Raw genomic sequence first — 18,280 nt, forward strand, 5'->3', positions numbered from 1 at the left:
ATTCGGTCGCTAGCGATCTGAAGGTGGGAACGGACCAACTCATGTACATCGTCCATTCTTCTTCGTAATTCGATCACATAATCTTCACCTGCTACATCTTCTCCAGGTCGACACCCAAACTCTAGATCACAAGGTAGTCGCATTTCGCGTCCGAATAGGACTTTGGCTGGTGTCTGGCCTGTTGATTCGTTAACAGCAGATCTGTAGGCCATTGTGAAGAACGGAAGGTATTGGTCCCAGTCTCGCTGATGATCGGACACCATCTTTGTCAAATATTTGCCAACTGTCCTATTCATCCGTTCTACCATACCATCAGATTGCGGATGATATGCTGTAGTTCTTGTTTTCTTCATGCCTAGTCTATCACATATTCCTTGGAATAGATCGCTTTCGAAGTTCCTGCCTTGGTCACTATGTATCTCCAAAGGCACTCCAAATCGGCTGATATATTCTTGGATCAACTTATCTGCAACGGTGGCGGCCTTCTGGTCTGGAAGTGCGTAAATCTCGACCCACTTAGTAAAGTAATCCATTACTACCAACATGTACTTGCCTCCATTTTCACTTTCTGGAAATGGCCCAGCGATATCCAAAGCTATTCTTTCAAACGGGCTTCCAACATTATATTGTCTCATAGGAGCTCTCCTTTTTCGGTAAGGCCCGTTACTCGTAGCACAAATAGTACATTTCTTACACCAGTCTTTTACGTCGTCGGAACTGTTCATCCAATAAAACCGTTCCCGAATTCGCTGAAGGGTTTTCTTTACACCAAAATGCCCTCCCGATGGACTGTCGTGTAACTGACGAAGTACTTCGGCTATTCTGCTCTTTGGGATTACCAACTGTTTTCTCTTCTCTGAACCGTCATCATTTTCCAGGACTCGTTTAAGCAAGCCATCTTCCATGATAAATGAGTCCCACTGGGCCCAATACGTCTTAACTACTGAGCATAGGTTTGATATTTCTTGCCAAGGTGGTCGACGGTTTTCCTCTTTCCTTGGATTCCGTTTTGTTGCAGTGGGAACACTCTGCTGGGCATGGCCTTCTGGAAAGAGAATCAGCGTTTCTATGGCTAACTCCGGCCCGGTGCTCAATCTTAAAATCGTATTCTTGGAGTCGTTCGATCTACCTGGCTATCCTCTGGACTATCCGACTCTATCCGACCCTCTGGATTCTTAAACTGCATCAACCACTTAAGGGCGGCATGGTCGGTTCGGATTAGAAACTTTCTGCCATAGAGGTATTGATAGAAGTGCTCTACTGATTTCACTACTGCCAGAAGTTCTCTTCTCGTGACGCAATAATTCCGTTCAGGTTTTGAAAGAACTTTACTAAAATATCCGAGGACTCGTTCCTGTCCTCCTTGAATCTGAGACAGCACTCCTCCAATTCCCACATTACTTGCATCCGTATCTAAGATGAACTCTCCTTCTGGCAGTGGATACCCTAAAATTGGTGCTGTTATTAAATGCTTTTTCAACGTTTCAAAGGCATTTTGGCAGTCTATATCCCAGCGGTAATCTCTTGCTTCCTCCGTAAGTCGCGTTAATGGCTTAGCAATATCTGCAAACTTCTTAATAAACCTCGGGTAGTAAGTACATAGTCCAAGAAAACTTCTCACTTGATGTTTGTCAGTTGGTTTTGGCCATTCCTTAATGGAATCGATTTTTCCCTTATCCACGGCCACTCCTTCTTTACTGACTATATGACCCAGATAATTGACTTTACCTTGAAATAGCTGGCACTTCTTGGGGTTTAGCATCAATTGGGCAGCTTTAAGTCGATTAAAAACGTTTTCAAAATTCCTCAAATGATCTTCGAATGTCTCCCCCAAGACGATTATGTCATCCAAATAAACCAGGCATGTTTTCCAAGATAACCCTCTCAACACATTTTCCATAAGCCTCTCAAATGTCGCAGGAGCATTACAGAGTCCAAATGGCATAACGTTGAATTGCCACAATCCAGATCCTGTGGTGAAGGCTGTCTTTTCTTTATCGACTGGGTCCATTTCTACCTGCCAGTATCCAGACTTCAAATCCAAAGTGGAAAACAATTTACTTCCAGCCAATGTGTCCAATGTGTCATCTTATATATTATTATAACTATCTTTCTTGGTAACGTTGTTCAGCAAACGGTAATCCACACAGAACCTCGTCGTTCCGTCTTTCTTCTTAACCAGGACCACCGGAGAGACCCATGGGCTCGTAGAAGGTTCTATCACCCCGTCTTTCTTCATTTCCTGAACAATCGTTTCAGCTTCCTCTCTTTTCGCCTGTGGTAATCGTCGCGCTGTTTGACGAATTGGCTTAGCATTACCAGTATCGATTTTATGCTTAACAACCGTAGTTCTTCCCGTCTTTCCTCCTTTCGGTACGAAAATATCACGATACTGCCGAAGAAATTCCCTTAATTTCCTTTTCTCCATCTGATTTAGAGACTGTCCTGCAACTGCAACCATTTGGTCGAATTTGTCGTTGGAATTATCAGATGTTGTCGCCTGACGGATTATGGATGTCACAGGTACACAAGTTCCTACTTTTGTCTCTTTCTTTATGGTCACTGGGTAGTCGTTGACATTGATAAGTCTCACAGGAATTTCTTTAGCCGAAGTCACCAATTCCTTTCCAATTATGATTCCACGGCCAACCTCATCGTCGTGGTTCCAAGGCTCCATCATAACAGGTGTCCCTTCGTCTACAATTCCCTGTAGTCGCGCTACTATGATCGTTTCGCTTCTTGCAGGCACGACTGTATCTTCTGTAATGGCTGCTTGCACAGTGTTGTCATTATGTGGATGGAGAAATACCTCCTCGTTGCCAACTTTGATTACCTTATTCTTAAAATCCAATTGGAATCCATGCATATTCATTACGTCCATTCCTAATATAACATCCTCTTCGATGTCAGCAACTATAACAGTATGGACGAACTTTTCTGCTCCAATTCCCAATTGTACCTGGATTTCTCCATGAATGTTAGCATTTTCACCTGTAGCGGTCCGAAGTCGCAACCTCGTTGGTAACAGTTTCTTTCGGCTGTTTATAACTGTCGTGCGTATAATGGTTCTGGTCGCTCCGGTATCCACCAACAACGTATGCTTTTTACCATTTATGTCTCCATCTACATATACACTATCTTCACGACATTTCAAAGAAGCTATTAGTATAAAAGGGTCTTTGGAAGAGTTCCGAGTCGAAGCTGCCCCCCTAAGGTTGACTCGTTCTGGTTTTCCTGATGGTGAGTTTCTTGATTTTATGGTCTTCTTTTTCTTGCATGTCGTGCTTTTCATCAAATTAAAGAGCTGGTCAAGTTTATCTTCATCTCCTTCCTCTTTTACAGTCCTAACTTTACTGTACCCGCCAGAGGCCTGCGTAGCTGACTCGTATTCGAGGGCGGCGGATAGGACATCAACCAGCGTCTTGTGACGAGCTAATCGTAGTGTTCTCTGCATTTCATGATCACGAAGACCATCAGTAAACGTTTGAACGGCCAATTTTTCCATCATGTCTTCGGGAGCTGTTGGATAAGCATATCGTACTAATCTGGCAATATCTACCTCATATTCTTGAAGAGCCTCATCTTTCTTCTGTCTACGATTTTTAAGCTGCGACTGATATACATGCTCCAAATGTTCGTGGCCATATCGCATATTTAACCTCTTCTTCAGTTGTTCGAAATCATCGGTCTCCTCTACGGCTATGGTCTGAAGCACATCTAAGGCATCTTCTCGAAGAGCGATAGTCAAGTTTACCGCCTTTTCTTTTTCAGACCATCCATTTGCTCTTGCGGCTGATTCGAACTGTTTCATGTAGTTGTTCCATGACGATTTTCCATCGAAAGTTGGGACTTTCACATGGACAGAACCTCCACTTCCTTCAAATTTCGGCCATGTTTCCAACTTACATTTCGTCTCTTCTTCTTTTGTCTCCCTCTGTAATTGGATTGTTTCCTCTTTCTGCTGTCCCTGTTTCCTCCATCTTCCTTTCCATCTCTTTAATCTTTTCTTCGAAGGCCGACATATCGGCAGCAACTTGGTTTTTTAACGAAGATATTCTATCGTCGAGGGCAGACATCTCAGAAGTTACTTTAGAGATTTCCAAAGAGATATTAGCAGAGACTTTGCTTTCCAGCGAAGAAATCTCGTTAGAAACTTTGTTTTCTAATGACGCGATGTCACCAGAAACTTTGGCTACATCAGAAGATACCTTCGAAATATCGTCAGAAACTTTGTTCTCTAATGATGCGATGTCACCAGAAACTTTCGAAATATCGCCAGAAACTTTGTTCTCTAATTTCGAAATCGACGAGATGACAGCATCTTCAAATATATAAGTCTCTGGATCTAGTCCTTCTTCTAGCAAAGCGTTTTTTAGTCGTTGGACTAACTCAGCCTTTTTTCCGGTAGAAGCTAATTCTCTGTCTTCGAGATGTATTCTTAAATTAGTCACTGTCAGCTCATAAATCGTAGCCATTTTCACAATTTATTTTATATTCAAATTTATCTTAATTATTCCACTGTTCTGACACCATTTTGTTGTGAATTTATTAAAAGGTTCAATATTTATAACACTTATGGATTTAATTTATTTTTTATTTATATTAACTTATCTGACAATAATTTATATCTATCCGTACGTAACAATCAAATTCGCGAGCGCGTCTTCAGAATTAACTGTTCTCTATTCTCCAAAAAGTCCTGTTATATATTCACTACTGTTAGACTAGAAACGTCTAAAACCTTCTTGAGTAGACGACGGCGAAACGGTAAAGGCAAACTGGATTTCCCGCATCGGTTCGACCTTGTTCTGGAAATTCCATTCAGGTAAATAGCCGCCTCTCGTAAAATCTAAAACATAAGCATGTGAATAAAAACATGTTTACAGGTTAAAACTATGACTCATATTTTTACGTAACAGTATTATTAATATATTATTAATTATTATAATTATTTTTAGAATAGTGGAGACGAAAAATCCAAAATATCCCGTTGGGAAATATATCCGTGCTCCATTTGGATGGCGAAGTCTAACCATATCAAATGGAAAATCATCAGATCAGGATCTGACAGGAGCACCGGCTATCCTACCAGATTACGGAAACTTACCAGTGTCACTAGGATTAGGAGTACTAGGAATGACCGGGTAAGTGTGATGTTGAAACTGGAATAATTTTTTTAATAATCTAAGTCATTTATTATTACTGTTCCTGCATTTATGCTGTAGTAATTTAAGTTAATTGTTTCCAAAATTACGCTTGTTGTTTATTGCTGCTTATTTGCACATATATTTATTTCTTCTTTTTTGAATGTTCGCTTATCCCAATGGATACATTTTTTTAAATACATTATAATCTGTCCTCTTAAGCTTGATAGCACAGAACCTCATTATGAATTCAAAAAGGTGTCCAAAATGCTAGATAGCCATTCAAAAAATTAAAGCGACTCGTAAGAATTTCTTCATTACAAATGTTTCTTTACTCCCAAGCTTTCATTGCATTCTTCCTGTAATATGAGAGTCAGGTAGCTGATACAATAGGTTCGAGGGTTGATATCAAACAAAATGAACAACAAAATCGTTGTTTCTGGATATTGTTAATACCTTTTTTATTATTTATTAAAATTTATTTAAGTGTACTTGAACTTGACGGTCTTATCGTGTATGAATTGTGTGCAAAAGATGGGACAGATCGGTGAAATAGTTTTTGCGAAATTTAATTTTTTTAATTTTTTGAAAAATTATCTAATTTCTAAAGCTGGTCCAGATAATTAGACTGAATGAATCTAAATAATCCAGGGCTTATTTTCTTCGTTAACACGTAATTAGATTAAGATGTAAGAAAAAGAATATTTAGAAATGGTAATAAATGGTAGTAAAAAAAGTGGAAACATGTGGTAAAATTTATACGATCAATTAGAATTTTAAATGTAAAATCGTTAAGGTTACAATAATTTAAAGAATAAATGCCAATTTTGACATACAGGACTAAATTCCTCAATATCAGTTTGATTTCGGATAAAAATATTAAACTATCCAACAAATGCAAACCATAGTTTATGAAATAACAAAAAAAAATAAAATACAAATGGACAGTAAATTAATATAAAAAAGGATATGTAATCAGGAAAAAAACAGCAGATAGAGTTAAAAATAAAATATTGATACTACTTTATCGGCATAAGTTTATTATATTGTTAAAGAATAAACTGGTTTTTCTCTAGCGAAATATTGCCGTTATCTAGAGACCTTCTTCTTCTTTTTCTTTCTTCTTGTATGTAGGCTTTAAAGCCTGTTTCTTCTTTAATATTAGCTTCCTAAAATATTTAAATTATCGCATCATATTTTTCTTATTGGTCTGCCAATACTTCTTCTTCTACTTGGTGACTTATCTCAATCTAATCGTACTATGCTATGCTCTGACATTCTATCAATATGTTCGTTTCACTCCTGTTTTTGTTTTGTCATCCATCCATTTATGTCTTCTATATTACATGCTGTTCTTATGTTTTCGCTTCTCTCCCTATCCAACAGACTTTTTACTGATATTCGTCGGAGTATTTTCATCTCAGTTGTTGCTAGTAGTCGTCTCGTTTTAGATGTGTCAGGTCTTGTCTCCGCCGTGTATGTTAATATAGGTCTAATTGCTGCTTTATAGATTCTTGTTTTTGTGTCAGATTGTAACAGATTGTGTTATTAAGAGATTTCGATTTTACATCCTAGTGGGTATTTAGATGTTGTCATACATTTGGTTTTTTCTGCTGATATTATCATTTTGTATTTTTGGCTGTTGTATTGAAGATAAGTGTTAATCTTTGGAGCTCGTCTTCTGTCTCAGCATTTAATGCGGCGTCGTCTGCATAACATAATATTTGGATTTTTTTGTTCTCCATTATGTAACCATGACCTTTACGTACTGCTTGTATTATTTCATCCATTAATATATTAAAGAGAAGTGAGCTTAACAAGTCACCCTGTCTGACTCCGCTTTGTACTGGTATACACTGTGTTAGTTTTCCATTTATCTTGGCCTGTATTCGATTATGTAAGTGAATGTTTTCGATGGTTTGTATCATATTGATTGGTTTTCGTTTATACAGTAGGTGTAAGACGTCTTCGACTTGGATGCGATCGAAAGCCTTTGGCAGGTCTATAAAACATAAATATGCTGGTTTATTATACTCGATGGCCTTTTCTGTGATTTGTCTTAGTACAAATACGGCGTCTACGCAGAATCTTCCGGATCTGAATCCTTGTTTTTCATCTGATAAAGTTGTTAGTTTATTGATTATGTTGGTTAGGACTTTCGTGGTAAGCTTTAGTACGGTGTTTAGTAGATTTATACCTCTATAATTGTTGGGGTCTTCCTTATTTCCGTTCTTGAACATTGGTATCATTATGCTGTTTCTCCATGCGTCTGATATCTTGCAGTGCAATATTAGTTTTTGTATAAGTTTTGTCATCTCTAGGGTTATACTTTCTCCTCCATGTTTAAGAAGCTCGTTGGTTATTCCGTCTGGTCCTGGTGATTTTCTATTGTTGAATTTATAGCTATCTCTACTTCCTGAAAACTGATTTCCATTTCGTGTCTTAATTCAGGTATGTTGTTCTGTTGATTATTATTTTCCTTCCCTTTAAACAGTTTCATTAGGTACCTTTTCCATTTGTTTACTGGTATGTTATTGTATGCCTTCAATTCTGCCATTTCTTCCCGTTGGTTTCTTATGAATCTCCATATTTGTTTTAGTGTTCATTTTTTGTTCTTGTTACCAACTATCTAGAGATGCCAATCTAAATCCTTCGTATGGAATAACCAAAAGCTACACGAAATGAAGAAATATCTTATATCAATGACATTATAACAGAGAGAAGTATCAAATATTTAAACTAGATAAACTTCGACATTCTAATAATAATCTACTTCATTCGCAGTTTAAACTATATATCAAGTGAAGTTTGAATAAATGCTCGCAAGTAGACCTACAAATTTAAGAAGGAGGACCTCTTTACATTGTTTTAGAGCCGTAAACCTCTAAGGCCCATATACCAGTCTATCTGGGAAAAAATGATTAATTTCACGTAAAAATCTTATACATATATTTGAAGATCTACCAAATAGTTTACAAGCTATTCAATTTTTTTATCCCAGAGAGCTACTTAAACAACTGTACTTGTCCAAACAGTCGCTCTAGAGATATTCTTTAATTGAGGTTAACTCAATACGGGTTTATTTTTAAGGGTTCTAAGCTTTTTCTAAGCTATTTCTTAGCTTTACCTTAGAATAACTTTTGACAATTTTGACATAAATTGACATTTTTAATGCCATACGCTTATAATTGGGCTTAATAAAAATCTTGTGAACTACACACTTCTAAAAAAAAACAAAACCTATTATCAATAGGAAACAAAGTATTATTTTTTACATTTTTTTTTAAATAATATTTTCATTGTTTATAAATATTAACAGCTTAATATTGAACAGATTATAAACAAAGATCTTTATTTTATGACCCATTTTATAGAATGTATATACCAAGAAAGAGTTAAAAGGTAAAACTCGGTAAAATATTGGTACTCGTAAAATACCGCCTCGAAAAAGTGAAGGGGTGACTTAAAATGATATTATTTTTACGTACTAGCTACTTAACTTCATTAAATGCAATTATAATAAAATGAATTATGTTGTTGAAAAAAATAAGTATAAAATTAAATATAAATTAAATAAAATTTTATTAATTTATAATTATTATTACATATTTAGATAAATAATTCAATATCTTTTTAATGACTACATTTAATTAATTAATTTTTTTTGGAATTCCAAGCAGAGAAAATAGCACAATTCTTATTATTGTGTTGGGCTACCCCAGTAAAAAAAATTAACGTTCTACATACTATAGAAGCCGATTCACTGCAAATTTTGCCAGAGCGCTTCAATTTGAAGTTCCATTGTAAAAAAATGGACATCGGTCAGTTCTCCCCTCTACTTTTCCCTGGCGGTAATTAACGAGTACAATAATTTTAACGTGTTATAACTTCTTACTCCTTTACTGTATATGCTATCTCTAACTTGGATCATAAAATGTAAATCTTTATTTAGAATCCTTCGGATTTTCAATTCTTAATGTTACAATGGATAATGATATGTAAACAATGGATATATGATTTTAAGAACAAAATACTATCTTGTTTCCTATCGGTCATAAAAGGTTCTTTTTTTTTTGGAAAGTGTGTTATTGCACAAGCTTTTCATTGGGCGGTCCCATAAGCGTATGACATGAAAAATATCAAAGTTATTATAAATGTTTTTAAGATAAAAGGTCAGCCCATTTTAAACTGTTTTTTAATAAACAATTTTTTGCAAAGAATCGATTGCAATTTACAAAATGCTTAAGTATAGTGGAGTCATTGTTTAAAAAAGTACAGTTGTTTAAATAATCCCTGTCCGGGATTAACAAATTGAATAAGTTATAAACTGCTTGGTCGATCTCGTTGATATTTAGCACACTTTTATAACTCATTAATTGCCATAATTTTAAGTATCAATCAAGTATTAATTTATTTTAATTTGCATACTCTCAAAATAACAGAACTTTTTATGATATACAACTTTTACTTGAACAATTTTACTCCAAAATATATCAGAAACATTTTATAGGCAAAAAAAATTTTTCTTTTTTTCATTTTTTACTTACTTACTTAGTCCTAAGCCTTTCTACCGTTAGGTGTAAGCATGCTTTCCGGTCCTGTGTTAGATTTCGGGCACATTCCATGTCAATCCTTTCTTCTCAACTTCTTTTCTGATTTCGTCTACCCACCTAACTCTTGGTCTTCCTCGTTTGTTTTTCCCTTGCACTCCCGTTTCAAACACTCGTTTTGTTAATCTTTCATTCGATATTCTACACACATGCCCGAACCATCTTAGTTGGCCCTCTACTATTTTTTCGTTTATTGGTTCTAGTTTTAGGTTTTGTCTGATTGTTTCGTTTCGTATTTTGTCTGTCCTCTTTCTGTTTACTATTTTCCTCAGGAACCTCATTTCCATAGCATTGACTCTAGATTTTTGTCTCCAAGTCAATATCCATGACTCGCTATTATACATGATTGTAGGTCTAACTACTGATTTAATGACTACCGTTTTTACTTTCTCCGGTATTTCTTTTTTCCCCAAAAATGTTGTTTTCATAGTGTTAAATAAGCTTCCTGTTCGTCTCATTCTCTCATTTATTTCCATGTCTTGTTTACCGTTTGATTCAATTATTACTCCTAGGTATTTAAAATGTTCCACTTCTTCTAGTTGTTTTCCGTTTAATTGTATTGCGTTTGTCTTTCTCTTATTTGAAATTACCATTGTTTTTGTTTTCTCTGTATTTATTTTCATATTTATGTTTGACAGTTCTTCTTCTAGGATTTCAAGGTTGTTCGGTAGGTCTTCTCTGTTTTCTGCTATCAAAACCATGTCGTCTGCAAATAGAAGCTCTGATAGTTGAGTCTGTTTCATTTGCCAGTATCCTAATGTTAGTTTTCTTATTCTTCTCTTGGCTTTCTTTATTGCTTCATCCAATACCACTGAGAACAGCAGTGGGCTCAACACGCATCCCTGTTTGACGCCTTGACTTGTAGTAAATTCTTCAGATTCCTCGTTGTTGGTTCTCACCGTATTTGTATTATTATTGTACATATCCTTTATTACATCAATTGTTATCATGTCAACTCCTCTTTCCTTTAATGTACTCCATACGTCCTTTTTTTGTATTCTGTTAAACGCCTTTTCCCGATCAATAAAGCATATATGTATTTCTCTATTTTTATTAATTACCTTCTCACTTACTTGTCTTATTGTGAATATGTGGTCTTGCGTGCTTCTGTCCTTCCTGAATCCACATTGTGTATCTTCCATAGTTGGTTCTATTTGGGTTTTTGTTCTTGTTTCTATTATTCTTGCGAACACCTTCCCAGGAATACTTGATATAGTAATACTTCGGTAATTATTACAGTTTCTCTTGTCGCCCTTTTTGTGTATTGGTAGTATAATGTCTTTCTTCCAGTCCTGTGGCATTTCTGCTCTCTTTATGATATCATTCATTAGTTCTTTCATGCTGTCCACTCCCTCTATTTAGATGAATTTTATCATTTCCGGGGTGATATGATCCTTGCCTGGTGCTTTGCCTAATTTAACTCTTTCAATTGCCTTTTCTAGTTCCTCTGTTGTTATGGGTTCTACTTTTTGTTCTTCATCTATTTCTTGTATCTGCACTATGTTGTCTACATCTGTATGAGTTAGCTCTTTGAAATATTCTCTCCATCTTTCCATTATTTGGATTTCTTGTTATTAGATTTCCATTGTTGTCTTTTATATTCGGCATCATGTTTTCTTTCTTTTGTCTGAGCTGTTTTAATGCGCCGTAGAAGAGTTTTTGATTTTCTCTATAACTATTTGTCATTTTTAGTAAAAACTTTTCCCATGACCTTTTTTTTCTACTTTCGCAGCTATTTTAACCTCTTTTCTTTTTCTTTATATTCCTCATAATCTTCCTTCGTTTTCTTTTTTATTTTTTTACTTTCCTTCGTATTTCGTCTGTCCACCATTCAGTTCTCCTCATGCTATTATTTGCTATTTTTGTCTTCCCGCAAGTTTCCTCAGCAGCTATGATTAAGTTGGTCTTGAGATTTTCCCACTTTTCTTCCATACTTGCAGTTTTTGCCCTACCTTTCAAAATATTGTCTAATTTTCCTTGGAATATCTTCTTATATCTTTCTTCTTTTAATTTGTAGCTTTTTACTTTTTCATTTACTACCTTTCTCCTCTTTTCTTCCTTTTCTTTTGCTGTTCTCATTCTCATTATTACTAGATGATGATCACTGCCAATCTCTGAGCCTCTTTTCACTTTCGTGTCTTGTACTGTTTTCTATTTGTTCCTACTTACCAAAAAGTAATCTATGATTGATTTTTCATTTCTGCTTTCTTGTACTCTCGTGTATTTGTGTACTTTTTTATGTTTAAATTTTGTATTTCTTATAACAAGTTTATTCTCCATACATATTTCTATTATTCTTTCACCATTTTTGTTTAGTATTTTTTCTCCTTCTTTTCCCATGCATTCCTCAATTCCATTGTTATTATTTCCGACTCTACCGTTTAGATCTCCCATTACAATTTGCATTTTGCAATTTGCATTTGGAGCTCCTCGAAAAATTTATCCTTCTCTTCCTTTTTTGTATCTTCATTTACTCCGTAGGCTGTTATTATTGTCCATATTTCCTCGTCTATCAGTTTCATTTTCAGCGATAATATTCTCTGGTTAACATATGTTTCTTCTATAACGTATTGTGCAACGTAACCTATTCGGTGCAATTATTACCCCTACGCCTTCTTTTGCTCTCTTCTTTGCATCAGCTCCTACCCAACATAACCAATATCCTTTGTGTATCTTTTTAAAATCTCTTCATTTCATTTTAGTTTCCGTTATTCCTAATATTTCTATTTTTTGTCTGATCATTTCTTCTACAAGTTCCACCTCTTTTCTATTGATGCTTCTTACGTTTCATGTTCCCATTTTTATCTCTCCTTTTTTCTGCGGTATATCTTTCATCTTCTTCCTATTTTCATCCTTGTTTACCTTTGAATCGTGCTTTTTTCTATCGTTATTCCTATTCGTCGCCCTGGTCGTCATTGTCAGATCCTTTCCATTGCTTTGGTCGTTATCAATATTCCTCCTGTGGGTGTAGTTTCCTAGTTTTTTGGATGTTTTTCCAGTTCCTTTTTCATTTTGTTCCATCTCCATTCTTCTTGGTGTACTAACACTTTGTTGTAATTAATTTTGACGTCTTTGCCTTTCTCTTTTTCATTTTTTGCAAAATTTCTTAGGTGTTTCTGCTTTTCTTTCTCTTCTCTAGTCAAGTCATCATTGATCAATACTTTCTCTCCTACGACGTTTTTAGTTTATATTTTTTTGCCATGATCTCGTGTTTTTCCTCTTCATTTCTTAGTTATATTACGCATGTATTGTCTCCTATTTTTTTTACTGTTGTAGGTGTAATTTCAATTTGAAGATGTTTATTAAAAAGTCCTTTTATTCTTTCTTTTAGACTGCTGGGTTCATTTGTATCCATTTTAAGACCTTCATTACAATGTTGTTTTTTCTTCTATTTTTTTTTTTCGATTATTTCGACTGCTTTTTTCATTTTTTGTAACTCTCTCCTTATTTCTGAATTCTCTTTTCTTATATCCTGATTTTCTTTTTTTTTAATTGTTCGTTTTCTACTGTCAGTTTTAGGAGAGCTTCATTTGTTTTGTTTTGTTGGTCTTTAATTTCCCTTATTTCAGTTTTTATTTCTTTCTGTTCTTGCTTCATATCTTTTTGAGTTGAGTTTTGAGTTTCTGTTTACAAAAAAATCTATATTTTCTCCTTTTCTTTTTCTTCCTTCATCTGTAGAGTTTTCGTCGCTGTCCATTCTTACAATATTTTCCTTGGACTTTTCTTGTTATTTCGCTGTTTATCTCCTTCCCTGTCCTACACCGCGAAAAGAGTCGTCGACCAGTCAACCCGTCGAATCTCTGACCCTTATCGGTGTTTATATGTGGGTCACTTCTATCAAAATTACAATTTACAAAATGCTTGAGTATACTGGAGTCATTGTTTAAAAGTACAGTTGTTTAAATAATCCCTCTCCGGGATTAACAAATTGAATAACTTATAAACTACTTGGCCGATCTCGTTGATATTTAGCATATTTTTATAACTCATTAATTGACATAATTTCAAGTATCAATCAAGTATTAATTTATTTTAATTTGCATACTCTCAAAATAACAGAACTTTTTATGATATACAACTTTTATTTGAACAATTTCGCTCCAAAATATATCAGAAACATTTTATAGGCAAAAAATTTTTTTTTTTCATTTTTTATGATTCTTAAAGAGAAACAAAAGAAAATCCACTATACGTCTTCACGAATTTCTGCTCAGCTACCCTTCATATAACCTTCTTCAAATGAATAAATCTTCAAATATCTGTATTTGAAAATTTACGTGAAATACACGTGAAATCAGTGATTTTTTTTAAGTTTTTCAGATTAGACTGGTCTACTCCAGTCAAGAAAAAAAATGAAAAAATCTTATACATGTATTTAAAAATTCTAAAAGATATGTGAGGGGTAGCTGATGACAATATGTGAAGACGTACAGCTAATTTTACTCTGTTTATTTATATTAAACAATCGTAAAAAATGTGAAAAAATAGTTTTTGTCTATAAAATGTGTGTTATACATTTTAGGAAAAATGGTTCAAATAAAAGCTATTTAATATTAAGAGTTTCAAAATTTATGTACATAAAGAATTGACCGAGACAATTTTAAAAAACCCTTCTTTTTGCAGTAATGTATAAATGTTAGTAACTTTCTTTTTTGCACAATAACATGTAACATAACTACTACAAATTGTGACGGTCAACGAGTTATTAAATAGTACTAAATTTCAAACGGATCAATCAAATATTTTATAAGTTATCCAATTTGTTTATCATGGAGAGGGATTATTTTAACAACTGTACGTTCCCAAACAGTCACTCTAGAAGTATTTTGTAAATTGTAATAAATTCTATACGACTTCATTTTTAAGCTAAATATATTAAAAAAAATAATTTTAATTTAATTTTTAATTAAATATTAAATGTAAATTTGTTTTTAAAAACCAGTTTGAAAAAGGTCTGAGTTTATAGCTTATAAACATTAATAACTTTGATATTTTTCATGTCACACGCTTGTAAGTAGGCTCCATGAATCAATTCTTCATTTAACATTTGGTCTTGTAAATAACTCGGCTGAACAAAATAAGTATTAGTAAAATCCTCTTCCTCATAAACGATATTCCCTGGCATTGTAGTTTTATCTGTCAAAGGTGAAAGCATTTCTTGTGTCATGCAAATTTCCTCTGCTTGGACATCATCAATTGGAGGAGTCTCAAAGTTAGTTTGGTCAGTTGCATTGACTAAACATTCTTCTGAACTCTCTTCTAGAGTGTTTCTATTTTCTGATTGTTTTCCCAAAATATATCATCTCATGCTATATTTGAAATCCAAGGGAGATGTATGATCATTGCCTCCACCCACTCCTCGAATATAGGCAAAAAAATTTTCAAGAACATCCTGGTTTAATCGAGTAGTTAAAATATAATTGACCTATCTGGTACTTTTCACGTAGATAATCGTACATAGCTGTAGGCGATTTGTTGGTTAGTAATATTCTTTTCTGAAATGGAATGAGCTTCTGGTGTTTACCCACTCTCATGGAATTTATGAATTCCGGCATTTTAGTCAACAAATCTTCTTGCGTATTTATGTCAGTACCAAAAGCATTTTGTCCTGGGTATTTTCCAAATTTGGATATTAAACATTTAGCATATCAAACCAATCGTTAAATAGTTGGGTTATATTAGCAGATTCCTGCCAGTAACTATTCTTTGACATAAGTCCTTGTTCTCCAACATACTAAATGCACTTTGCGACAGAATTTGAGAACAACTGTACAGCTGGTCTCACCTGTTGTCTCATAGATCCTGTGAGGTGAAGATGAATATGAGTTAATTTGTGGACGAATGTTAATTCTGTTGTTGAAATATTCAGCAATGCCTCATAATATTCAATATTAATAACATGATTATCTATGACAAAACCTTTATTTATCAAATGATTTCGAGCTAGTTTGATTAAATGTGGGACGTCTGCATACACAAAACGTTTAAAGAATTATCACAAGGATGTTTAAAAAACAATTTGTATCATAGCCAATATTTAGTTTTGATCACAGACTGACATTTGTAGTACCCATATCACTAGTAATTGCTGCTACGGTGAAATTTGAATAAAATACTGTGCAATAATTGACTCTAGAATTTCTTCAGTCATAACTTAATCAAATTAATAATACACTGGTTGTTTTCAGTTAGAAAGTAAACCACGCGCGATCACTGCTTGATAAGATTTATTAGATCCCAAAACTTATTGATGCTTTTTATCGATGTCAATTCTATTTGACAAATAAATTTCATCAAACGAAAGTATACATATTCTTTTAACTTGACTATAATCAGGTGATTTTTTTTTCATTAATTTCAATACACTGTTCAAACTCCCTGGACTTGTGTCAAATTCTGGCATCCAACGTCGAAGAGTAGACATGGCCGGTAAAGGAAAATTATTTGCTTTTAGAACTGACCAATGAATATTTGTATTGTTTGGACTAATCAGTTTTTTTATTTGACCTGAAGTAAAAACTGTTTTCATTGCCAATTCATATGTCTGAAGCAATAAGTTTTTGGTTTCTAATTCTTGTAAGAGTAATGCATTCTAATGCGCTACAAAACAATACTCTAGAATTTCTTTAGTCATAACTTGATCAAATTGATAGTACACTGGTTGTTTCCAGTTAGAAGTTAAACCACGAGCGATCACTGCTTGACAAGATTTATTAGGTCCCAAAACTTGTTGATGCTTTTTATCGATATCAATTCTAGTTGACAAATAAATTTCATCAAACGATAGTATACATATTCTTTCAACTTGACTATAATCAGGTGATTTTTTTTTATTAAATTCAATACGCTGTTCAAAACCGCTGGACTTGTGTCAAATTCTGACATCCAACGTCGAAGAGTAGACATGGCCGGTAAAGGAAAATTATTTGCTTTTAGAAACATATGTGCCTTGGGACTAACACTACGTAAAGAAATTGCCGAAGCAATATCTTCTGCTGACCAATGAATATTTGTATTGTTTGGACTAATCAGTTTTTTTATTTGACCTGAAGTAAAAACTGTTTTCATTGCTAATTCATATTTCTGAAGCGATAAGTTTTTGGTTTCTAATTCTTGTAAGAGTAATGCATTCTGCTCCTTCAACATCTTAATTCTTTGTTTGAACTCAACTTCACTATTTCATTTGAAAGAAAAGATATTATTATTAATTTATCAATATCATTTTGTGTTATAATTTTATTCAAATACAGCTATAAATACTTACATATTTTTTGTCTGCTGAAATATTACATTGCTGGAATCGAAAATCTGACAGGTAGCTTCGCTATTTATAATTTGAGCATTTGTAGTACTGGTAGAAGCACTCAAGTTTCTTATTTTTAGCTTTATGAAGTAGCCGTTTTATTGTACTTTCATTCAAATTTAAAGTTGGAACTACGTCCAATTTTAAATGGCGACTATTTTTCAGTGTATACTGTAGAAGTCTTTTTTTCAGTGGTATTTCGAAACAATTCGATTCAAAATGCACGGAACAAACGCAGGCTCTAAGTTAAAAAATAGTATGTACAGCAAACAAGTAAAACAGGTACCTAGTAAGTACAGTAAACGAGTAAATGGTGAAACTTACCATTTTTTAAATTTATGTTGTCTTGACGTCGACAAGCCACAATCCACCTTTGTGCTAAGACTTCATTCTTGGGAAATCTAAAATATTTAATATCTGTTCTCCTGGTATTTCGATTGAAATTCTTGCAACAGGCTACTGCACATCCCATGAAATATTAAAAATATAAAATACTGTATACACTTTATAAACCATACATATACACCTAAAGCTATCAATATGACATTAAATAGAAATACTTTAACGAATTAACGTAAATATCACACCACAATCTACGTAAACAGAACGTAAATAAAAGCGAGTTGCTTCGCACGTGACGTCATGCGCCAAAGTTGCCAGTTTTGATGGGCTAGCGAGCAGACCGGGTGTAAGTATCGTGTATCTGCTGCAATAACTTGATTTTTTGTTTCTTGTTATTGGTCATACCTAGATGGTTCTGCTTTTTTTTTGAAAATTGTGTTTTTTCCCTAGCTTTTTATTAACCTACTTACAATCATGTGACGTAAAAAATATCAAAGGTATTATGCATGTTTAGAAACTAAAAGGTCAGTACTTTGTAGTCTATTTTTTTAATATACCTTAAAAATGAAGCCTCAAAAAATCGGTTTTCATTTACAAAATATCTATGCAAATATATAAATGTATTAATATTTATATGTTGCGATATGTAAAGCAATTAACAAATTAAATAACTATTAAAAAATTTGGTCGCTCTCTTTGAAATTTGGCACACTTTAATACCTCATTAATCGCCACAATTTTAAGTAGTTATATTACATATTATTATGCAAAAAACCAAAAATATTTTTAAATTCCTACAAAAATAATAGTTTATTGCAATTATCTCGGTCCATTATTTATGTATTTTAATTTCGAAAGACTAAAAACAAAAAACTTTTATT

The 18,280-nt window shown here is 33.8% G+C and overlaps 1 protein-coding gene across 2 annotated transcripts in view; it reads left to right on the forward strand.

The window, feature by feature from the left end:
• The window catches only part of LOC140439839 (prostaglandin reductase 1-like), a 57,339-nt gene that overhangs the window by 29,834 nt on the left and 9,225 nt on the right, over positions 1-18,280 (forward strand). For both annotated transcript variants that reach the window (XM_072529993.1, XM_072529992.1), the window contains exon 4: positions 4,959-5,144. In XM_072529993.1, the coding sequence (XP_072386094.1) occupies positions 4,959-5,144 (186 nt within the window). The remainder of the gene's footprint in view (positions 1-4,958; positions 5,145-18,280) is intronic.

This window comes from Diabrotica undecimpunctata, chromosome 4 (genome assembly GCF_040954645.1).
Source record: "Diabrotica undecimpunctata isolate CICGRU chromosome 4, icDiaUnde3, whole genome shotgun sequence".
NCBI classification, from domain to species: domain Eukaryota; kingdom Metazoa; phylum Arthropoda; class Insecta; order Coleoptera; family Chrysomelidae; genus Diabrotica; species Diabrotica undecimpunctata.